The 25,671-nt window shown below is 39.7% G+C and overlaps 1 protein-coding gene across 2 annotated transcripts; it reads right to left on the bottom strand.

The window, feature by feature from the left end:
- Positions 1-307: 307 nt before the first annotated feature.
- On the bottom strand, positions 308-25,161 carry trim37 (tripartite motif containing 37). 2 transcript variants are annotated; one of them, XM_063485326.1, is made up of 25 exons: positions 24,949-25,161; positions 23,059-23,128; positions 22,793-22,894; positions 21,447-21,487; positions 20,959-21,075; positions 20,556-20,643; positions 20,317-20,439; positions 18,407-18,530; positions 17,225-17,292; positions 16,107-16,231; positions 15,792-15,842; positions 15,332-15,413; positions 15,113-15,189; positions 14,316-14,495; positions 14,102-14,216; positions 13,651-13,842; positions 13,176-13,309; positions 12,968-13,050; positions 11,051-11,290; positions 9,292-9,600; positions 7,078-7,224; positions 4,535-4,733; positions 4,337-4,428; positions 3,857-3,967; positions 308-2,830 (listed from the first exon to the last, which is right to left on the bottom strand). In XM_063485326.1, the coding sequence occupies exons 2-25, from the start codon at positions 23,077-23,079 to the stop codon at positions 2,784-2,786; spliced, it is 2,868 nt and encodes a 955-aa protein (XP_063341396.1). In that variant the 5' UTR covers positions 23,080-23,128; positions 24,949-25,161; the 3' UTR covers positions 308-2,783. The 2 variants fall into 2 exon arrangements, with proteins under 2 accessions (XP_063341396.1, XP_063341397.1); XM_063485327.1 differs by having other exon boundaries at positions 24,953-25,161.
- Between the last annotated feature and the right edge of the window lie 510 nt (positions 25,162-25,671).

The raw sequence follows: 25,671 nt of genomic DNA, 5'->3' as shown, positions 1-25,671 counted from the left end.
CAACGCTATGGCGGATAAATGGCATTCTCCAAGCCGCCACAGACACGCCCGTTAACGAAGCTGCAAACGCTTCACCAAGCTTAGCATCACCAAGGTCTTTGGATGAGATTGAGAAACAAAGTTGATCAAATTGAATCCCTAGTAGTTGGTTGAAACATAACATCCTAAAATAGCATAAAAACAGGGCCAAAATTGAGTCTTAAATTCAAAATGGTGAACTTCCTGTTGGGTTTCGACTACGGCTCCAAGAGCTTTACGAGCATAAGTGAGCTGTGGGGTACACAAACAAGCAACCGTGCTCTTTCTCAGTATCATAAAACATTTTATTTATTACACACACAAGAAAAAGGAAATATACACATAAAATTATAGACTGCGACTTCTGGAAATGTAAAACAAAAGCAGCTTTTGACAAAACAACAAGTGAAGAATATGAGCTTTTCCATGTTTCGGTCATGTATGTGAAAGCGCGCAACAGTGGTAACAGGCGAAAAGGCGGAATTTACAAGATGAGCTGCAATGGACTTTTTCAATTATTAGTGTAAAGACTTGGTGCGCACAAGAAGTCCATCTTCTTTCAGTCCAGCTGTTAAAGCCATGTGCATTCAGGCACAGCCTCAAAAGAACATACTCCAACATATTTACAACACAAACTCCCGATTATGGGAAGAATAAGTGGCTTTTAAATGAGTTACAGCTGAGGGGTGAAGGAGAAAGGTCTGACAGAGTGCTCGACATGTTTTCTCCCAGTGAAGTGCAGCAACAGCGTTTCACTCGTGTTCGCTCTGTTTGTTCAGAGAAGTGAGGTGAGAAATAATTAATCCATCAAGAAAAGCCAGCAGGGCAGCAGAGCACGCGTTACATAATTACAGCGATTCTTATTAAGCTCTGCTGTCAACTCCTCAGAAAACTAAATGTGCCTCGACTTTAAAGGGTCAGTTCACCCAAAATTAGAAACACACTTTCATTCTGTGCAGATTATTTTTGTTTAGTTTGCCCCCCCCACCCAAAAAAATAAAAAAAATACTTCCATCCTGGGAAGTTTTTATTAGAAGGTCCCCACATATTTCCAATTAAATTATCAATGGTAAGAGGGTCTAGAAGGACAGTCATTTTTCAGAGCTCCCCAAACTAATTAGCACTCACCTAGAGGTGCAGCAATTATTCAGTAAATCTAGATAAAGAGGAAATTAACGGGCAAACTTTCTGATTAGCCGATCGTTTTTTTCTACGACGGTCATTTTTCACTCTTTGGAACCATTAAATACGCCAAATGAAATCCTGAGAAAATGATCCGTAGGATTAATCGAGAGAGTACTAAGTAAATGCCCTGCGTGCCCCTCCATCGTGTCCATGTAAGAACAGCAATCTCACTAATAGATAACACTACGTAAGCTTTTTAATTTGGGTGTACTAGCCCTTTAAATTTTGCACTTTTGTGCCTGAGTACAGCCCACATACAGAAACTCTCCACAGCAGACGTGCTGACACGCCACATCAGGAACACAGAGGTGTTACTAATAATTTAAACAGAGCTACTGCCTCAGTTTCAGCTCTTCAATGCTCGCTCACTCACTGCAGACTTAAAACATGGAATTAAAAAAAAACGCAGTTGTTTTAGTAGTGTTTGAATCTGTGGGAGTGGAGAGGAGCAGGTGTGGATAGAGTCCAGTAAAGCTAACAAAGATTTTTACAGAATCAAGAGAAGACCCAAACTCAGACTGCTCCTTTAAATTAATAATAACTGATGAGCTGTCAGGTGTGCTGTATGTGTGTAAGTCTCTGCGGGCAGAGGCCCGTTGCCCTGCAGTCACTTGTGTTTATGCAGATGTTGAAGTGAAAACACCTGCCTGAGAGTCTGAGCGTCACCGCGGAGGCTGCGGCGTGCTATGAAGTTTCAGCCCACAGACTGCAGCGGCAGCTTGATAAACCACGTTACTCAGTTGATCGTTTAGCCTTTTCAAATGTCAAATAAAGTCTGACGCGGCTGTTATTAAGAGCGAAGACATTTACATGACTTACAAGGAAAGCTAATGGTTCACCTCGAGAAAAAGAAAAAAAAACTGTGTGTCTGAAACGAAGCGTTTGAGCGGTGGATAAAGAGAGCCGAGTGGGTGAAGGAAGAGGAGAAGGTGCTGAGCCTGAAGGGCAGGAAGACTGAACTCAGCATGAACAGCACAGCAGTAGAAACACTAAACTCTTATTGACAGGCTACATATTATTTACATATATATGCTGTAGACAGGCCAGACTTAGAAAAGCATTTATACACAAGGAATTAAATAAAGTGACTAAAAAGCACTGCAGTCCTGCTTCTATGCACCTAACACTGTTAGAAATTCAGTCATTAAACAAACAGCAGTGTCGCCAGTACGTGGCTATTAAATAATGAGACTAACTGACTTACGTAAACCCAGTGCTGCTATATAACAGCCACACTGACGAGCAAAAAGCAGCACCGAGGGGTCAAACCCCCGAATGAAGACAAACCCAGAACAGAGAAAAACAACTTTAAACGCAAACTGTGATGTTGTTTGTCTTGAAGGGAGCAGCTCTGTTGTTTCTGCACAACATGAAGTGATGCCCTTAACAGTTATTTCATTAACTTCTGCCATGGTCCTATAATAAAAACATTCAGGAAACTCTAAGAAAAAGCAAGTGTTTGTTTTCAGTTCATGCATAACAAATAGTTTCTACTCTACAGCTGTGTGTAACTAGCATGTGTGTCCTCTTCAGCCATTATTGCATCGTTATTGTGGCGTGAAGCTGGCGCCCTTCTGCGCTCACCTGTCAGCAGGTAGACTCATGTCATCAGACAGGAGCTGCTCTCCTGGAAGAAGTAAGGAGGGAAAACATGCCAATCTGTGTGTTACTCATAACACTATTACAACACAAAATCAGCATCTGAACAGGAGACAAAAAGTACCAGGAAATTCCCAAACATCTGACTATTAAATAATTTTAGCTAGCAGTAATCCACAAATATACAGATGAGGGAAAAAAACAAAACAAAAACTGCCAGGGTCAAAATCATTAGTCTCTCTGATGATGTGCATCCTTTTTGCTGGATAACAGCCTGCTGTCTCACACACGACTCCTGTGGGATCCCACTCACCTCATCCAGTTGCTCTCATGTTTTAAAAAAAAAGTAATAAAAAGAAGTGGTACTAATACTCATCAAATATAGTCGTCCCCCAAAATCTGCGGGGATTACGTTCCAAGAGCACCCGCGAACTGTGAAAACTGTGGATTTTGGATGTGGTCAAAGAAAATGACTATAAATGCCTTCTTTAAAATAGTTTAAACCCTAAATATGCATTTGGGCAGCATCATAGAGCTTTAAGAAGAACAAAATGAAAAACACAAGAAAACTGAGCAAAACACTCGAGATGGCTACAGGTGGTAAACTGATGATGCAGGAATGCTGGACTCCATCTGCCAGAGACACAGTACGGAGAAATGAATAACACCCCTGGACTGGCTACCTTTAAACCTCCCGCCTCTGAATACAGGGGTGGTACGCCATCCCAATCTGCCTTCTCCTTAAAAAAAATAAAAAAATAAAAAATAGTAAAGGATGTGCAGGGGTGTACATGAACGATTATTATTTAGAGTCTAAGGAAAAATCTGCGAACGACTGAAGCCGCGAACTCTGTACATGACTGTACATGTATACTATACACGCACATACCAAAAAACCGCTAGAGCAGAAAGAGAGGGAGGAGTGTGTAGAGATGATAACCACCAAAGAAAAAAAGGGAAACGTTAACAGATTCTTCAGACTCTGAACACTGATTTTAGTATCTACATCACGCACCTGGGCTCTGCCTCATTTCATGATGTGTGCGCTGGTTACCTGTGCAGGGTGGAGTGTGGTTGTCGTAGCGAGAGTTGCTGCTCTGCAGGGCCTCGTCCTCAGTGTCGCTGTCGCTGCTTGTAGCCGTCACCAGGACAGACGCCGGCTGATCTGCAGACGAGACAAGAAAGAACGAGACTGTTACACGTGTGCAGAACTCTTTAAGTTCCAACTTCTCAGGCACGCTCATAATTCAGTGTTACAGAATTCTTATTGAATTGATGGATTTCACAGACCATCAGTCAGAATATGGGAGTGATTCCTTTTTTAAAGTATGCTGAGTGCCAGATGTTCTTTTTTGATTAAAGAAAGTATCATCAAGCTTCAATTTTGCAAACTTGTACCAAGAATAAATTAGACTGACTGACGGGGACACGGCCTTGTAGCATGACGCACAAAACCCTGCCTGGTATACAGAGAGCCAATCCAAATCATCAAACACAATCACTCCTGAGGCTCGCAATTAGAAGGTGAACCAACCTTCACATGACAGCAGCTGTGCAGACGGCCCCTCCGGCAAGGACTGATGGGAGTTTCCTGAGCTCTCAGATTCACAGTCCAACGCAGCTGCCCTGCAGCGGGAAGAAACGAAAGACATATGAGACCCTGATGTTCCATTACACGGCTGTCTCTTGCAGATATAATTTTTCTTGTGCGTGAGGAGTCTCTGGGTCGTACCCCAGGCTCCTGCTGCCACAGTTCTTGCTTGAAGCCATGTAGCTCGATGCTGCCAAGGTGAAGATGTCTTCCCTGGACCCCGAGGCCCCGTATAGCTGTTGCTCCATCGTATATTGCTGCTTAGAGGTGGAGGGCTGCTCTGATGCGGTGCTGCCGAGAGACACCAGGGGCCCCTGGAGGCTGTCAGCCTTCAGCACTCCTGGAGTGAAGACAAAAGCCAAGTCACGTGATGGAAAAGTGGGAATGTGCTAAGAAAAGATAAAACAGGGAGCTGAGTGGGTGTGACCATAAAGTAATATTGTGTATTATTTTTCTAAAAAAGTCCTGCTGGCGAATCCCAGAACCCATCAGTCATTAAACTGCAAATCAAATCTGGAAGCACTGAAGATGCTGTCATAATAAGTTTCCTTAGAGCTTGAATAAAAGAAGCACTAGCGTAAGCTTCGTCTTGAGGAGTGTGCAGAAATCTCTAAGTTAGACCTTTTTCGGCATGGCTTGCTCATGATTCATTAAAATCAGGAGAGTTTATCTTCTTTGGAGCATGAAAAGTGTTTCTTGGGAATCAATGTCAAAGATCGTGACACGTTCAGTTTGAAAATTCCACTATGAATAAGTTATAAATGCCTCTGCAATGAAGCAGGATTTTGTCTCATCCAGGTTCATCCTGGGTTTTCTGTACCACGGAGGAGGTTCACACTTCTTATCAGGGTATATCAGCTGCGAACATAATTAGAGATCAACAGATATGAAATCACCGCCTGCTGATTAATTCCTTGGAAAACAGCATCACCATTCCTGGAAAATCCCTCAGACCACTGTGTGCAGACAGTAATATCTAATTTCTTTCCGTTTCCCTGATGATCAGTAAGAAATATAAATTCTTGGAGACAATTTTATTGTTTCATTATTTTTCTGTTGGCTGTGAATAATTTTTATTGTTCTACAAGCAGAGCACTTCTTTGTATTTGCTGACCTTACATCCAGTGTGCATGCAAAACCAACTTAAAAATTAATTTAATAAAATAATTAATCTTCCGTATCTTTACACATATTTACACAGTTGGCCCACTTTCTTTCCAAGCTTCAAATAAGTTCAATTTCATTAACATAGTAGCTCTTTTCAGAGCTGTATATATTAAATTAATGTAGAGTGATTGGTTATCTCACATCGCTGACTCACCTGGAGCAGCTGTGTTACTTTTATTCTGTATTATGGCTTTACTTGCTACACTTAACAGTGTGATTGTTCAGATGCTGGCAACGCCAACCATTTTTACGTGAACGTTCATACGCAGATCAGGAAACCCTGGGATAACTAAAAAAAAAGTTCATAACCAGCTTTGTGTAACCACTCATCGTGATCGCCAGTGTTGGGGTAAGTGAATCCTTTCATACTGCAGGTTTAGGAGAGTGTATAATGTCTTTGGATATCTATTTATTTTGATCAGATGGTGGTGCTACAGAAAGTTCAGTGGATAATAAAAACCACTGTGATTTGCTGCCTTAACTCTATACCTCGTGAAAAGCCTACTAGCAGTAACCCTTGTTTCCCTTTTCTGAACCAAACAGTGTCTGCTTATAGAACAAAATGACTGGGTTTACTGCAGGTGGTCTCCGCCTATACAGTTACCTGTGAAAAAAAACATAAACTATTCTAATGGTCATTAAACTAGGTCTTTTTTAATATATACTGAGGTGTCAAAACTAATCATTATGTGTACAGGGGAGGTCATCACATATCGTCTGTATTGGGGAGAGAGTTACGATGATTTTTTTTTTCCCAAATGAAAAACCTCATTTAAAACCCTTTAAGGGATTTTTTGTTACCATGATATTCAGAGTGTCTTAAAGGTGAACTAACTGCAGGCCACACCATAATACTGATATGAAAAGTTTTAAAAGCTCAACCTCTTAAACCACAATATATAATTTATGATGATTACATGACTCATAAAGGGGAGATCATGAACTGCACGTCTGAAGGCTAATCTAATAAAGTCACCTATAAAAGTCAGGAATCAGATTTTTTTTTTAATTCTTATAAAAGAAAAGTGTTACTGTTTTTGTGTCGATGTTAAAACATAAAAGAAACTAAAGAATCACAAACTATTTTAAGTCTTAATGAAGCAGTACAGGGGAGAGTAAATATAAAAATCAACTTCAGAAACTTCAGGATCCATACTTGACTGAGTAAAGTGCACTCAAGTAGTCAAGCTCTGCACCCCTAAATTTTCAGCACAATCACTGTTGATTCTCTTAAAAAAAAAAAAATCAACCCTTCCCTATCCATATTTTGTCTAAACAGTTGTAAATGTTCACCTGAAGTGACAAAGTAACAAACAAATGATCACCTGACTCTGCCATTTGCCTTTATTGCACTTTAAAGATCAGTGTTTCGGTTTTACAACGTCTACTGTTCACGTCATTCTCACAGATTTGTATTCTGTTTTTTAGGACAATGTTACACCTTGGCTGTGATTTTATGCAGGTTTAAAGGAGAATAAAAAAAACAAACAACAACAAAAAAAAAAAAATACACTGACCCTCTGCTCCTCCCATCCCATCTTTAGGATGCAGGCTGAGCTCCGGAGCAGCTTCTGCTCCTCTCAGGTCTTTTTCCATCTCCTCTGGACTCCTCCTCTTCACAACCAGAGAGCTGCTGTCCAGGACAGGAGACAGAGACTTCCTGGCTGCACGCAGAACACAGACACACAAATGTAATAATAATAATAATAATAATAATAATAATAATGATAAAAACCTTATTGATTGTGCCAGCAGAAGTCCCGTGAGCCTTGTTATCTGGAGTTTAATCTAAAGATAGTGAGGCAGGCCTTCCTGGCTTAGTGTCTCAGGGTAATAGGGGAATATGGAAAGTAAACTAATCCATCTCTTGCTAAGACTGTGCCAAAACAAAAACAGCATAATCTGTCCTGACAGAATAGAGTTTCAAAAGGTCCAAAATTTCTCTGGGCGCATTTTTCAATGAAAAATTAGCCTGAATATCATCCACTGATGTTTCCCAGAGCTAGCAGGCAATATTACAGGTTTTATGCAATGATTAGGGTTTAAAGAGTTTATTTCCCTGATAAGCTATAAATAAAGCTACAAATGATGTAAGGTTAGTTGGATCCACAGAAGTAGCAAATATTGACTTTCAATGTTGTAATTAAATGGTAAATGGCCTGTATTTGTACAGCGCTTTACTTAGTCCCTAAGGACCCCAAAGCGCTTTACACTACATTCAGTCATCCACCCATTCACATACACATTCACACACTGGTGATGGCAAGCTACATTGTAGCCACAGCTGCCCTGGGGCGCACTGACAGAGGCGAGGCTGCCGGACACTGGCGCCACCGGGCCCTCTGACCAATTCCCAAAAGACACAGAAAAAAAGAAACTGAGGCTATGCCAACCTGTCAACTTGCTTCAGTCTCAGCAAGAGCATGTTAACCTGTTAGGTTTTAGCTTAGTGGATTCTGAGAGTATACGTATATCCGAGAATATAATGTAGACATCCTGTTCAAAAACAGCAAAATTTAGACCATGTAACATGTAACATATTGGAATCATATAAACACTTAGCAATAAATGAGTAATAAAAAATCCTGGTGGCTCCCAGTGCTGTCCCTTAGCCTTGTAGTAGATACACTTGTGGTAACAACTTCAAAATCCTATGTCGCCTTGTTCTAATGTCATTGCATTCAGAAGATTTTCAGAAAACTTGACCTCTGACCTTGAGGTCAAAGTCGCCAGGCTTTGAAGTTGTCTGAGATTTTTAGTAGATGTACCTGTGGTATCAATATTTGAAAATATTAGGCGACTTGCTTCTTGAGTTATCACGTTCACAAACTCTGGTGTCCACACCGCCCACCCAGCCCACAGCAATAGCTCATCAGCCTTTTGCAGCTGATGGGTAAAAACGATATGTGTCAATTTAATATTTTGCAGTATTTTATGTTTCTGACCAAGTCTGCTCAAAAATGCTGGCCATCTGTAGTGCATTAATCTATTTACTCTGCAGGCGAGTGTGATTTTTGCAACACTCGAGTATAACTTGGAAAACATTAGCTTATAACCAACTGCTGTTGTTGTTAAGCTAATTCATACTACTTCGCATGTGGCCGCTTTCTAAAAAGATACATAAAACCTGATTAGGTAGAACGGCAATATCCAACTTGGTCACTGTTTTCAAGATTGCAGGGCAACATGGTGGATTTTTACAGTAATGAACAGCTATACCTATTCAATAGATTTACTGTTCAAAAGCTAACGAAATTATCTGTAGGTCATCATGTACATTTTGTGTGATCTCCCAGCACAGATACGATGCTCTCTCTCCGTTATGTTCATTTGCTTTTGCAAAGCAGCCCCCCCCCCCCCCCAATTTTTTATTTATTTTTTTTAAAAGTATTCGGGACAGCCCTACATATGAGTACCCTTGACAACTGGCAGTGTGGCAACCCACACAGATTGTCCTCTCTATTCCGGTTTGCACATTTGCTGTGTACTTGGTCCACCAGAATAATATGCCGTGTAAAAAGAAGCAGCATAGTTTTCACACAGCTCTTCATTTCTACAGTGTTTTTTTCTTTTAAAAAAGAATTCAATAAATTCATTTCCTCAAACAGAGATTGAGATAATCAAACAGACCAACTGTAGCGTGGGTAACCAGATAACTCAGATTCCCTGTTTGGTTGAAACTGTCACTGTTTACACATTAACACTGAACAGCCTGCAACAGCAGTCCTCACCGGGGCGGCAGGGTCTGGATCGAGTCGCAGCTGCTCTCCCCACCAGGTCGAGCTCGCTGGGTTTATGACAAGCTGCCATCTCTGAATCGCCGTGATGAGACGGGAGCTCTTCAGTGCCAAAGGCCCCAGATGGGCCAGGCCTGGGCTCCGCTGACCCCCGCACCTCCAGCACTTGACTCTTGACATCGGCCATCTTGCTGCGGACCTCAGCCATCTGAGCCTTGAGGCGGATGAGGACCCCCGAGTCCGGAGCCGATCGTCGCACCACCTGCGGACGCCGCTCTCGTTCCTTCCTCGAGTGAGGATGAGCTGAAGACACAAGAAACAAGTTGGAGAAGCAGATAAGGTGAAGCCCCAAATATACAGCTTAAAACTATGTTTGGGGCTATGGTCTCAAGCTGCATGGTGGTTCGGGGACCAATCAGAAGCTTCCCTGTTGGTATTGTGAAAAATCTAAACATCAGTTGTACCTTAAGTCTTTTCACAAACTGCATGGCAGTTATGCTAAGTCCGGTTTAAATTCTCCAAATACTCAGGAAAACACTTCAATGCTTCCTTTATTACCTCCTTTAGCAGAGGATAGCGTCCTATAATTCACAACAAGTGGTGCAGATCACATAAATGTTAATTAACAGTCTGTTTCCTATTTCACGCAATAAACTGCTGAACTAAAGGTCTCAATGTGGCAAACATCTTATTTTACTTTATATTGTTTTTTAATGACCTGTAAAAGTACGTAAGATGAGATTTTTGTAGTCCTTCAGATCACTGTCGTTTCAGACTTAATAACATCGGCTGTTACAAGGTGAGAGGGCAGTTTGTTTCCCTAAAATCTGTTTTTCTCTTTCCACCTTTATTCAACGCTTAAATCGATCAGGTCAAGAGAAAGTGGTTACAAAAGGATGCTGGTGGTAATGGTTTTGACCATTTGTAACCATTTAAAACAGGTGCTGATACGACTCCAGACAACTCTCAACTCCAATATTTTTTTTAAATCAGGTGAATTTTTGCTAAAGTGTGATTGGTTAGATGTTCATTTTACGGTGCTGAACGTGCCACTTAAATTTTCATATAAACAAAAGAATTTCACTTACATTTGTTGTTATTCAAAAGCCTTACAGTATGTTCACATTAGTTAATATTACCCTGGGAGTCATTTGTAAGAATTGCGGAGGTTGTCTGTGATCTTAATCCTGTGTGAATTTGAGATGTCTGCAATTTTTAAAGAAAAAAAAAATCCACAACAAATTAGCTCCAATGTTTCTCCTAGCAGAGGTGCTGTGACAATATTAGTCCCAAGCAAACTGATTTTGGTCTTTTTCTTTGTTCTTTTCACAAAATTCTTGGCGTTCGCTGCACCCTTCTTCCTCATTCCTGTGAGTTTAATTTTCCACCCTGAAAATGAAAAATTAAAAGTTTGGTCTAATGCATTTTAGATGTAAATTCTTGTCCATAGAAAGCAGCAAAACCGATTCATATCAAAAGCAAGTTCAAATCCATCAGAAGAGAAAAAGGATGAGATTGATAAGAATCAGCATGAGGCCCTCTGGTAATCCTGTGCAAACACAGCCTTTATCCCCAAAGCCTACAGAACATCCTACATGTGTTTTCTATGCTTAAATATGTTGAAACCAGTGCTGTTTACATGCTAACCTGTGACCTTACAAAGTGTTTTTTATTTTGAGGAACCCCTATGTCAGAGTCTGAGTAATGACTCCCAGTTTAGTGGGACTGATATGTTGTTAGCGTGCCTACAGACCTTGGCTGTGGAGGAGAGACACCGGAGGCCGAGGCTGAAGACCCCACAGGGATTCCACGCTGCTGCGCTCCTTCAGATCCAGCAGTTGGATCAGGATGACCGGGTCGATCTCCAGGAGGCTGTTACCACCTGGCCCAACAGCACCGGTGGCGGCGGCAGCAGCTCCACTGCCACTAGTACTACGACCGGCAGCAGCTGCAGCACTACGGTGTAATGATCGCACACTGGAGCTGGAACCGCCTGCAGATCAGACACAAAAACAGGGTTTATATGGTTCATGTGTGGCTGTGCTTAAATTAAAAGAGGAATAAGGGGTTATTTAAGTGATTATTGCTCTATTTCTCCTTCCAAATATTCATGTTCATGTGTTATTTGAGCTGTTTCTTTATATTGGAGATCTGGTGCTGTTCATTGTTACTATAGGTAACTAAAACTAAACTAAAAGTTATTGTGAAAAACCTTTCAGTTAACTGAAATAAAAACTTGATTCAAAAGTAAACATCTATAGGATATATTGTGTCCTTAAGTTTTTAATATGGTTAAATTTGCCAACAAAAAGCCTGAGGAGGTTTTAGCTGTCTGAACTTCTTATATTTTTTAAAATACTTTTTTTTTCTTCTTTTTTTAAAATCTTTAGACCTACTGAATCTGGGATTCAAGTTTAAGTGAAGCTCAACAGAAACACTGATCTGGTTTCAAGCAGCAGTGAGTCATGTTATTATCTGTACAGTCCACATGAGTCTCTGACTGGCCGGGTTCCAGCTGCTGGGAGAGAAAATTCTCTAAAGGTTTTCCAGACAAAGAAACCTGCATCAAAAACCGAGTTACAAAACAGGCTGGAGTCTCTCGCTGAATTGTAACCTAATCATAAAAAAATAAAAATTACTCCAATGTGGGATGTAAACAATATGCAGCAAAGATATGTTCAACTCTGACATCTAACACCCCCTCCCCACACATGTACACACACGGACACCAAGTGCTTCTATATCGGCAGGCTGCGAGGGGCATGGTGCACCAACACTGACTCATCCTCTTCATGCCTTTCAACACCAACACAGTCAAACACGCCTGAAGGAGCCGCTTTGAGGTCCACCATCATATCGCTGTGATCTGCCTCTACAGTTGTCAAACAACACAAATAGATTCCTAAAATTCTCAAACAGAGGCTGGCTTTTATTTGCCTCGACTGAGGAGACAACAGGGCCTTTATTTGAGAAAGGACAATAAATATTTGATGGTTACACTCCGTAAATGGAGGGAATTGTTCAGTAAACCCACTGGGCTTTTGTAGCAACTTTTAGATGAACATTTTTGTAATGAAAATAATCAGATTTAACGGTTTATCTGCCCTACTGAGTTACAATAAGAACAAACACCATATTTTATTTAAATAACTGAAATATATTAATTTATACTATTAACCACAAGTTACAGCCCTCTAAGAAGAACTTAAGCATTTAGAAATCTTTTTTTTTCCTTTTTTAAAATCATGCTTTCACGTACTATGAATTAAGACTGGCTAAATTGCACTTGTATTTTGATTTAAGAGCTTCCATTTGATACTTCTAAGTAAGTAAGAAATAGAGGTTTATAATCAACTTTAATGTGTGAAAATGTCCTTATTTAGAACATCTGCTGTAAATGTACAACATTACACCTCAAGTAATGTGCATATTTAATATTACTTTAATTGTGTTCTGCTTTATAGTCATTCATTATTGATTTCTCCTCCTGCTGATTTATACTTAAGAACAAATTAATGAAAGCTTATATTAGGACAAAATTAGCAGGAGTAAAAAAAAATAAACAGTTCTGACATTTTTAACACTGCTGTGTGTTAAAAAAAACAAAACAAAAACATGTCAGCTGTGGGAGACTCAAATCAAACAGTTTTATGAATGTTTTAAATTATACCCGTGGCTCCAGCCAAGTCATCAGGAAGCTCTCCTTCTTCTGTGTCCAGGTTGCCGATGAAGTCGACATCATTCTCCCCGGACCTGTGAAAATATTTCTGTTAGTATCCATTTCTTCGGCTTAACAAAGAAACCAAAGCCTTCATTATCAAATTACCACCAAGCACATTTTTTGTAGAAAGTTTCACAATAAAGCCATTTCTGCTCACATTGTCTCCTCGTCTATGTCATTCTCCTCAGTGTTGCTGGTGGCTGTGGAGCTCCCTGAAGTGCTGCTGCCATCCAGAGGGTTCACCTCCTCTTCTGTCAGACAGTCCACCTCCAGGTCACCGTCTGACAGCTCCTGGACAACAGAGGAGCCAGACAATTAATGAGCTGTATCCCGTACAGGAAGACGCTGGATCCCAAAACCTCCAGCTCTTATTCATTTGATTTTTAATTAAAATTCAATGAAATGCCCCATAAAAAGAAAATTTTAACATCAATAAATTAATAGCTTAATAAATAAAATATCTAAATAATTAGTAGTTTTTGACATAGTCATAACACCTCCAGTGAAACCATGATGCCCATCACCTAAGAAAACTTGTATAAGCTCAGCTATGCAGACACCCTCTCGAATAAGAAAACATTAAGAAGCAATCAGCTGGTTTTTCAAAGTCAAGCAGTATTTTCCATCCTCACATTAGAGTCATCGTGTTGCGTCCTCTCTTCTTCTTCTCCTTTCTTAGTGTTGCTCAAAGTGGTCTGAATCTCATCGTCACTCTTCACCGAGCGAGGGTCTCTTTCAGAGGTCGTTGTGCCCGCAGCAAGCCTCAGGTCAGGAGGCGAGGAGCTGCGTGAGGTCTGACGGCGAAATAGCTCGATAGCGAGCCTCTGGAATCAGAAATACAGAGATTCAGGGAATATTATTTAGCTCAAAATAAACAGACACTTAATTATGGAAGCAACTCCAACTAGATGAGTCAGAATGACTCAGAGACTTCATTTGGCATCTTTGAAAACTTTGGAATCTGTTTACTCTAAAACAATGGCTGACGAGAGTCAGTGAATCCTAAATTCAACAAACAGTAAAAAAACAAAACAAAAAAACATACCTAAAAATAAAGAACACAAACACGGACAGACAGAGTACCTCTTTGAGATTGTTGATCTGCTGGATGTAGCCACTCTGGGCCGACTCCAGCTGGCTGATGTACCAGTACTGATCTCGGCACTTCTGGAAAAAGGTAGGTGAGCGAACCTGATAGCTGAGCAAAGAAAACCAATGACACTCAGTCACACTGGGATAACAGATCTCCAACTCAACTTGATTCTACATTATTAGAATTGTGCGTGCGTGTTCTCACCGGAGGACCAGTGTGTCTGTCTGCATGTTCAGGTATCCCTCACTGGCTAGAAGATCAAGCCTGAAGAAGCGGTTGTAGCCCCAGCATTCACCGACCTCAAAGTCAGAGGCAAACTCCCGAATTATGTTCTTTGCGGGGTCACTGGAGGCCTGATGGACCATCTCCACACGGTACTCATATCTACGCATATCAAAGAGAATATCAACACACAGGAAATGTAGCAAAAGCAGAACTCATCCAGAACTTTTGAGGATGTATTTCTTTAAAGAACTAAAAGAGAGTGAACGGATATTTAACACACCAAACTAGAAGTGATTACTTTTTCAAATCGGCTAAAAATGACACAATTTGATACAGTTTTCTCGTTAAATATTCATCCAGGGGTTCCCCTGTAGCTCCCCTGGTTGAAGAGGTAACACGTCTTTAAAACATGAAAGAAAAAGTATTATCTCCTCACTGATGCCAAACTCATTTTTCAAACATCCTATATCATGTAATGTAATGGTTTTTGTTATACTGTGCATCTATTAGGACCAGATTTTCATTTCATTTTAAAACAACCTTGACGCTTCTATGAAAAACACTGGCTGAATTATAACTGAACATTTTTAATCTATGTGTCTTCCTGCGTGTTAACTGTAAATTATTCAAATTGGACTTGAAAATAAACCTTTTACACAAGTCAATTTAGCCCCAGGCTTGACTGTAAAAAAAATAAAAAATTGTCACAGAAAGAAAACAGAGCAGAGGAGGAATTTATTGAAAGAGCAGTCAAGGTACAACAAAATATTACATACTTTGATGTTTCGGGAAGTCCTGCAGAGAGTTCAAGGAACACAGACAGATAGTTTCCACGAACCACACCGTTACCGTCCTGCAGAAACACAGAGACATGTGCTGCTTTAGCAAAGACAACGTGATTTCTGTCTAAGTTACTACAGTTACAATAACCAATCGATGTCAGCTAGAACTGCAGCCAGGTTTTAAAAGGCATACATCAGCCGTTTTAAACTCACTGGGTAGACTTTGAGTCTCCAGCAGAGGCCAGAGATCTGCAGGGGAGGGCTGTAGACCGGGTCAGCCCGCTGCCTCAGGGTGCTACAAACAAAGACACATATCAAACGAGCTGAAACCCCATCAGGATGTTTTGATAGATTTCCCATTTGAAGCTTTTAACTGGTTATTATTTTTACTCTGACTCATTTTATTTTGCATTTATATTTGAGTTTAACTTGTAACATTGTAATAGTGTGTAAAGAGATTTTAATCTCAAGGAACTTCGTTAAATAAAGGCTAAATAAATTAAAAAAAAAAAAAAAAAAAAAAAACACAAACAGCACATCTTTCCATAGTTTATAAAATCCTCAACAAAACTTAAGGATGGTGTTTGAAGGTAGGAAGAAGTGACAGTATGTCCGAGTGAGAGTTCCTTGTTTGTCTTCTCTATGACCAAATGCAGCCTCAGAGATGATTTACCTGAAGTTGACTAGAACAAAAGTGCTGGAGTCATAGGCAGGAACCAGCTCACTGAAAGTACAAAGAGGAAAGATGACTGCACATAAAAGCACAATAATTAACTTGTGGTTTACAGTCACTGTCAGGTTATTCCCTTTAGTATTATGAGCCATAAAATTTAATCGATTGATTTAAAAACAAAAAAACAAATGGGAATATCCTGCCACATAACATTTATTATTGATGATCATTTTTGTTATCCCTAGTAGCTAAGGCATTTCGTTGAATCCTTCCTGGACCATGAAAAGCGTCCGGTGTTGCAGCTGAGGATATTACCTGGTGAAGTCTGGAGGGACGGGCGTGGTGACGAAGGACTGCATGGGTTTCCGGTGGACCTGCTGGAACATGAGGAGGATCTCTGGGCTCTTTGAGATCAGTTCGCTCTTACTGCAGGAGTGAAGCTGTTCAGCACACACACAATACAGGAAAATCATCTTTTTACTGCCAGCAAGCAGCTGAACAATCAATGATGTGTTGATTTTTGCTCAGAAAAAATAAACAGTTAACTGAAATTCAACTGAATATTTTACTTACTTCAGTATCAAAAGAAGCAAAGTTAGAATATAAAAGTTCATTCCTTAAAACAAACAAAACAGTCTCCCACCTGACCCCCTCAAAATCTGATTCTTTTGTACAAAAATTTTAATACATTTATGGCAAATGGCCTAACATTTTAGTAGAATGTTACATTCATGCTATGAATATCTATGAAAAAATAATAAAGTGCAACTTTTTAATCACTTTAAGGACCTGTAGTTCATATTGTGTGAATGCCCTCTTTTAGAATATTTTTTGGAGACATCCAAAGTTATTGTACAAAATAACTTCGAGATAGCAAGTGAGATGACCCATCCCTCAACGCTGCCAGTATTTCTGTATTTAATGTGTTGTAGTATTTTCTGGCTGCTACTCTTAGTGCAGAAAAGCTCATGATTCATCACATCACATTGTAAGAAACAATCGTGCAAATACAACATGCCTGCTCGCCCGATTTGTCGTGCAACATGCTCTGCTACTCAATAATGAATAATAGAAGTTCCCACAGTGTAAAATAAAGCACCCCAGTGAATTCTCACCAACTCTGCAGCCATTACATCATACTTTTGGTTTTATAACTTGCAGATGTATTGTTTGGATACACCTCAAATTTGTCGTTTCCTTTTTAAAAACAGTTAACAACGCAGTTGAAACTTTTAAAATATTGCACCAGACACTTGCTATAAGAGAGGATTTAAAATATACCTTGACCTTAAAGACTGTAATAGAGTTGAATCAATGAGACAGCATGTGCTGCTGTATTGTGTGTGGGGTTTCTCAGCTTTAATATTACACAACTAACAATATGCAGTAGGAAAAAAATGAATGGAGGCTTTGATCTGCTGCAGACGACCAACCTGATGCTCCACCTCCTGCAGCAAAGACTCCAGCAGCTCCGTCTCCTGGGTCAAGGACGTCTTCTGGCCTGATGGGGAGGAACGCAGTTCTATTTTCAGTACTCTTGTGCTGAATGTCAGCCCTGATGGAAGCTGCTGAGTGCGAGTGTGTGGGAGTGCAGGTTGTGTATGTGGGCGCCGAGTGCACGGATCCACTCAGTCCAGATAAATATTTCATATGTATATTACTCGCAGCTATAAAGGGCGCCTCTCACTGCTTTCAGTGGGGAGTCTGCGTGTTTTGTTGGGTGAAGGTCTCGACCTTTAGACACATTTAAAGCCAGTCTTGCAACAACAAGAAAACGAAACACTACCATGCGTCTCTAACCTGTTAAAATTATGCTTATTCTATTGGGAATGCATAACCAGGTGGCAACAGAACTGGGATTAATTTATTTAACTGCTGAATATTAATTAATGACTACAGTTAGTAAGGGTGTCCCTAACACACCATTCTCTTCAGGTGACTCTAAATATGTTTTTTCAGCAGTTTCATCTCTTATTTTTTGCAAAATACTGCTGAATGCTCCTTAATTCATGTTTAATTATATTTTAATGGTAAAAAGATATTATGTCACCCCTGTCAGCAAAACATTCATTTTTTAAAAATACTCCTGGCTCTGTATGATAGCCGAAATCTGGTCATCTCAGACACGCAGTTCTGTCTGTGAGTGCCCAAGCCCCACCCACCTGCTTTTCAACCAGTCGGAAGACAATTGTTTGACCTTGTTCTAAACAGAGTTTGAACCGTCTAATGGGCTGCAGGACATTTTTTTGAACAGTTAATCATGCAAAGCTACTCTGGTGAAGTCAGAAATATGCAGATGAAAATGAGAATAATGTGTCCTCTCCTGCAGCCTAAAAGCCAGTCATTCAATTCAGCTTACCAGAGTTCTTTCAGTATTTTTACATAAAAGTAGGCAAGTTGTTCAGACATGGAAATAATGAGCTTGAAAGTGGTCAAAAATGTTTTTAAAATAAGATTTGAGGTCAGCTCTTTTTCAGATAAAAGCAATGCACTGAAATTATGTGTAATTAATTAAATTGAAGGTTAAAATGTATATAAAAAGCTAAAAATGAAAAAAACATTTATCTGGACATCTGCTTTTGACAGTGAGTGCATGCGCACAGTGTGAGTCCTACCCATGAGGGTGATGAGCTTATTCTTGAGCTGGTTGTCCAGACGAGCGATCATCATTTCCACGGCGTTACGTATCTCTCGGACCCTCTCGTCTTTTGCACCCCTAACTGCCTCAACGTTCCTCTCCTGAACCATCAAACAAAATACACAAACACACACACTGTGTTAAATATCCGTTCACTGTGTCAACTTCACTGACAAGCTTTTATTAAAACAACAGTGCCATCTGCTGGATGTCAGCAATACAGCACACCCATACTGACTAAACTCCAAAAGATTTTTTTAAATAAATCTGACTAGGTTTGGAATTAATTGATGTAGGCTGCGGATTTGATATCATTTTGAAGCCTAACCCTGTGTGTTGATTAGGACTGTTGTGGTCGCTATATCACAATGTCACATCTATCATTGGATGTGAAGCATAGGAAATTGGGGGTAACAAAATAATTCCACTTATATGATTTATCAAGATGATATTTCATTTTCGAATGGCAGTATAATCACAATATACCTAGAGCTAAAATTTGACCACTATGATAATCTGGGATATGGAATTCAGATTAATGCAGTCCAAAGATTTTGGTCTAACAGACGAACATGAAGGTATCCTGAGGCTATAGAAGCATCCTAAAAACTCTCAGGATACATCATTCAGTAGACACACAAACCAACAAAGTCAGGCACCATCACAGAAAGCATTTAGCCTTTTAAACAGGAGAGTGAGCTCATCCTCTCCCAGGACGTATTATATTCAAACAAAAAGCAAAAGCAGACTCCACAGACACTGAAACTGAACACAAGCTATGACGCAAACAGACTGAGTGGTTTTGCCTTGTAACTGACTTGCACTTATTTCAGCATTTATGGGCATTTTAATTTATTGTGTTATATTTTATTATTATCTATTCTTTGTTTCATCTTTCCTCTCACTCTGTCCATCATGTCAGGTGACACGATACATGTGAAGAAGCAGGTAGAGAGTGGATGCTTTCATAAGAGAGATAGAGAGACAGGCAGTCTTTATACAACTCATCTATGTGCATCTTTCAGGAGTATCATGATAACAGTTCCCTGAGTTCACTGCTGTTTGCTTTAATGTCACTGCTCAAATTGAGAAGGCCAGAGTGACCCTCAGGTGCTCCTGAATCCCACCACCAAACTACAATAATGTAGCAGTTTAATCACACAAATAATGACCAAGAAACACTGCAAAGTGCTTTGTCGGGACATTTCATGCTGTACCCAGTGGAAGTTAATAACCTGAAACTTTAAAGTGGGCCTCAGAGGTCCTAAGTTAAAACAATTTCCACAGGCTCTTTGACTTAAGCTTTCCTCTACAAGTGGGTCATTAATTGGGCTCTATGGATTATGGAGCTGATTTTATTTCTTTGTGCAAAACAAAAATGCTAGTTATTTTTTATATTAATGTCAGAAAATAAAAACATTTATGCATTTTCTGCATCAAAAAATGAATGTGTATAAATTCCTGTGGCAGACAGTGTAACACATTTGCTTATCATAACAGTGGCATGTAAGATACAGCAATACATATAAAACCTATTCCTTCAGCAGAGAATCTAAACTCTACTTAAAGCAGCATAAGTCACCGTGGTAATCTAGACAGCTAAGAAAGGACACCTTTGTAATACTGAAAACTGAGTTTGCCTCAAGATAACTCGCCAACCCATTAATAATTCTTCATAGTTGAGGGAGAGAACATCCCTCAAGTCCCATGAATGTCAAGAAGAGTTCAAATATGTACTATGATATGAATCTGCAGTTAAAAAGATTTACTGAAGAGGTGAAGGTGAAGAGTGACGAGTGCACGAAACAGAAGGAGTTTCATCTGACAGGACAGTAAATATCAAACTATTGAGCATTTGTTGTTCATAAGAGAAAAAGCAGTCCTCACCACTTCCTGCACCAGACTGATGAGCTCCATGAGGCGGCGGCGCAGCTTGGCAACCTCCTCCTTCACCTTGGTCACATGCTGCTCATAAATCTCCACCAGGGGCTTAAAGGTGTGGCCGCCGTGCTGGAAGCAACCGAAACAGCAAAATTCACCGGACGCCATCTGACTTTTACGTAACGGAAAACTCATTAATGTGAGCGTTTCTGACTTTGCCAACTATTATATAAGTGAAGCATTACCATGCCTCCCCACAGGGCACACTGGTGACAGATGCATTTCTTACAGGTCCAACAGAAAACACTCAGCTTCTCGTGATGGTTCTCACATCTGCAGAGCAACAAGACAACCACTGTTTGTTTCCCACAACTGTACCAAATATTATCGTTATTCTTTGAGCTGAGCATCACAGAGCATTTATAAGTAACCCCAACCAAAAAAAAAACCAAAAAAACAAACCCTGACAAATATAAAGCAATGGTAACACAGAATGAACAAAACTTCTTAAAATAACTTTTCATAGTTCTGGAATTAAGATTTTATTTATGAAGAGAAATTTAAGGAAGACAGGGATATAAAAATGACAAGAACACTTTCAACTCAGAAAACAGGACTGGGACTGAAAGACACTTGTCAAGAACTCACTTGTCTTTATCGTTGTCCTCATGCTTGGTGAGGCTGCAAAGCTGCAGGGTGTCCAGCTGCTGGGTGACCTCCTCTGCCCAGCGACAGTTGACAAGCTCCCTCAGCTGAAGTGGAGCCCTGTACAGAAGAATGCACACACATATTTTAATAACTGCATAGCAATTCTAACATTATGAAGCAGATCAGAACGTTATCTTGAGGCTTTTTGTCTGTTTCGCTACGTTTCATCAGTTTTATTCGTGTTCTCCTTGCCCATAGGATATACTAAAGACATAATATGCTTTATGTCTTGCTGAATGAACTCACATCGAATTCATATGTATTCCACGCTGTTACATTGTGAGTTGTATAGCTCTTACACACTGTTTTTAGTCATTACTCTGGTCCTACCAGGTACCTTATGAGTTCAAACAAAATTCATATGGACCTTGAATTTCCACCAAATGTGATTAGTTATATGAAGCAGATGTGTGTTAGCAGGTGCTTACCGACAGTGTGGACACTGTGCTCTCTGCTCCGTCAGCCATCGCTGTTACACAGGAGAGATTTCAGTTTAAATACAAGCAGCACAAACAGTCTGCCAAAGATTCATGATTCAGGACAGAACTGGAATCATTTTATATTTTTTTCTTATTTGTACATTTCTTATAAAGACCAAGAAAAACTAAACTACACAAACTGATCCTACTGAGTGTGAGGATAAGCAAAGACTGACTCATGTGAATCATCGGCATCACACTGCTGCACTGTTGACCAAATATTATTGAAAGGGAACAGTAACAACTATCAGTCTAAGAACTAATACAAAGGTGGTTATTGACTTCATAAAGTCATCTCAGTATTTATCAGTGTAGCTATAAAACATGAAAGTAGTAGTGGTGGCAGCACGTGACCAATCCCAAAACCAGTCACCATCAAATTTTACAAAGATAAAAATAACATATAAAAAACCCCACAAAGATCTTACACACATAACGGTGCGCTGAAAGATACACAGGTGTGCTGTACAGTGTGTAGTTTATTATTTTTTAAAAAGTGCTGTCTGAATGTTTGTGTGCTCTTTAAGGGTTTGGATAGTAAGACTGGAAAAGCTCTACATAAATCCCAACAGTGTGATTTAACAGACTTATCTGTATCACCGCTTTATCATTAATGGCTCAATCACATTAGAGTAAAAATAGGACATCAACCTCATTTCAAGTTGGAAAAGGAAAAAAACAGCCTAATGCCTGATGACTTCCATTATTTTATTTATTTATTCCCCACATTCAGTGATTGATTTCAAGTAGTTGCATGAAACCAGTTGGTTGACCAGAGGCTGAGCGTGAAACACCCTCAACCAGTAGGTGACCACTTTTAATCACAAGGTGGCTGCACAGTTTGGCTGCTTTTGGCTGAAACCTCTCAAATAATTGTGGTCTAAGTCTGATTCTATGATCACTCACGGACAGATTGGCGAAGTTTTGCAAATATCTCCTGTCTATAAAAATGGACTAGCAACATGCTGCAAGCAATCTGAGTCAGTCTGCACTAATAAGCATCTGCAACATGTGTTTCTGCAACAGGGGACTCCACAAAAATTGTTGGCAACTGGTTGCATTTGGTTTATATTTCTCTATGAAACCAAGGTTGTCAAGTACGTATTCTGTTTTGTGGCCCTTGTCTTTGAAACAACTATTAGAAAAGCAACAAGACTGTACGTTCATTGCACATAGTCACAGTAATTTTGGTCACGTCGCAAAATTGATTAGATAATTTACTTGTAAAAACTGAATGCAGAGTTGTGGAGTGAGGAGAACATTTTCTGATCGCTGCTATGTCTAAACAGACTCACTCGTATACAGCTGAAGCAGCAGAGTTTGGAGCAATGTGGACAGAGGCGAGCATCCCTCAGTTTCTCCATGCAAATGAAGCATCGAAACACCTCAGCGATGCTCTGCAGAGAGACAGAAGAACGTTTTAAACCGACTACAGCCACAGAACTCAACACCACAGATTATGAAGATTAAACCATGTACATTACATGAATTTGGTAAATAAAACACTATACAATAGAATATATAATGTAATACATCATAGAAGTCTAACAGTGAAACTGACCTCAACACTTTGCTCATCCATTTCAGCCAGTTTGAAGTTCTGGGCCTCACAGACAAGTCAAACAAGTATTCTAAAAACGAAAAACAGTATAAGGATATATCAATAAACAAACTGTGCTTTAGTTGGACAGTTGAAACTAGGCACCTGGCAACTGAGATCAAGGTTTGCAGGATTTGAAACCTCATAAGCAGTTCAGAAGGTTCACAGATGTGAGGTAGAAACTTGATGGTTTTACTGCAAGCACACTGAGAATGGACCCTTAATTTTTGCTTTAATTACCTACATTTTTTAAATGAAACATCACTGCATAGAAATAGTGTTTTTAATCCAATTTAGTAATTTTAAGTATTTCTAAAACAAGTAATTTTAATTTTTAAAATAAAAACATCACTTAATTGTCAAGTTTAAATTTACACTCACCAGCCACTTCAGTATTACCCCCATTCAACTGGTAGTTAACACAAATATCTAATCAGCCAAACACACAGCATCAACTCAGTACATTTAGGCATGTAGACATGGACAAGACGGCCTGATGAAGTTCAAACCGAGCATCAGAATGTGGAATAAAGGAGATTTAAGTGACTCTGAAGCATAGCTATTGGTGCCAGATAGGACCTATGACTGCATAACACGTTGAACCTTGAAGCAGAAGATCAGAAGACCACACCGAGGGCCACTATTGACAGCCAAGAACACAAAAATGAGGTTCACCAAAACTAAACAGGACAACAGAAGATTGTTGAATTTAGTGTAAACAATTGGTGCTATAATGATGTGGGGGACATTTGTCTGGCACACTTTGGATACGTCATACTATGTGAACGTCTTTTAAACACCGCACTGAGTATTGTTGCTGACTATGTTCTAAAAGGTGCTTCTAACAAGCTAATGTGCCATGTGAAAAAGGTCAAATCCCCTCAAACTCGTTTCTTGAGCATGACAACGAGTACTCAAATGCCATTTACAGTAATCAGTCCAGTCCAGTACCTTTGGGATGTGATGGAACAGGAGATTCACATCATACATGTGCAAATGAAACACCTGCAGCTATGTGATGCCATCATGTCACTATGGACAAAATCAAAGGAACGTTTCCAGCAATTTATGCCACAAAGAACTAATGCACTGCTGAGGGCACAAGGGGGTCAAACCTGGTACTAGGAAGGTGTAAGGTAGCTGGTGAGTGCATATGGTCCGGCATGTCTGGAGCCTTTTTTGCAACTTTAAAAAGCAATTTACTCAAATACTTAATGAAGAGAAAGTAGCATAAGTTTTATTTATTTATTTTTATTATTCTTTAATTATTTCTTGTGCAAGCAAAAATGGCACATCTTTTACGTTGTCATATCGTATATTAAATGGGGTTTGGAAGGTCTGGCCACATAAAAATCCAGGAATGTGCAGTAGTAAACAGCAGTTTTTCCAGGTATTTTTTAATATAATTATTATTTTTATGTAATATCCGAGTAAATGGGGAAAACGATCAAAATTGTCACCCCTGCAGCTCTGATCGATACTCAATAGTTGCAGGTGGTGAAGATGAATGTAAACCTCAGTAACATCAGTGCAACTGTGTCTGTGTAGCACAACACAAACAGTGGGCTCGCCTACATTAGCAACAACATGACAGTTGTTGTGAACGGCAGCCTGCAATCTGTGCCAGAGGCCCAGCATCAGCAGACACAAAACCAGTCCGACAGCAGCAATGACAGCAGATATACATGGAAGGAAGAGATACCCTGAGAGTAGCATATAGCAGCATAGCCTGGATACAAAAACATATCTAAGTGCGTGTATGTATATTTATATATATGTCGAGGGGGAGAGAGAGAGAGAGAGAGAGCTTTCATAGCTAGCTTGCTCGCATTAGCAGGGTCGTTCACTCACCTACCTACACGGAGTTTCGGCTCTGTCCACCCCGCCAGATAAACAAACCACTGCTAACGGCTACATTATAATATATTACAACACCTCCGTCGCGTAAAGCACCGCAAAAAATAAAAAAGACTAAACTGCTACTCAAATTTAGCTGCGACAAAGTAGACCTCACACTGTGCCGCACCAGGGATGGTATACAGCTGCCTTTCTACCTAAGCTGAAGATGTAACAGTGGTTGGTGAGAGGCTGTTTGTCCCCTAGCAATAACCAATCGAATGGCTTTTTTTCTTCTTCTATTAATTTTATGTGTTTGCAAGTGACAGAAAGTCTGTGGGGCTTTGCCGCCCCCAAATGGAAAGTTGTGGAAGTACAGCGTAAACCTAAGGCAGGGCAAAGCACAAAGTGTATACTGTATAATGAAAGTAGTGAATTCTGTTTTGTTTTGTTTGTTACATTTTTTTATATTATATTAATTCATATATTGATTTAAATGTATACTTTATTTATATATCATATAAAGTTCCTTATTTCCACTGGGATCGACACAGCAGATAAATTACTTTGCTTAGCTTTTACTGATGCAATCTGGTTATTTATCCAGTCTTTTATTTGTCATAGTATATTATTATTTTATTGATTATATAGACTCTTTTACTTTAAGCAGCTATACCTGATGACGACAGTGACGAAGAAGAAGATATAGATAACACATGACACACTTAATCAACACAA

The sequence above is a fragment of the Pelmatolapia mariae genome, linkage group LG10_11, assembly GCF_036321145.2.
Source record: "Pelmatolapia mariae isolate MD_Pm_ZW linkage group LG10_11, Pm_UMD_F_2, whole genome shotgun sequence".
In the NCBI taxonomy this organism is placed as follows: Eukaryota; Metazoa; Chordata; class Actinopteri; order Cichliformes; family Cichlidae; genus Pelmatolapia; species Pelmatolapia mariae.
The sequence above is the reverse complement of the archived record's forward strand: the minus strand, read 5'-3'. Positions and strand labels throughout refer to the sequence as shown.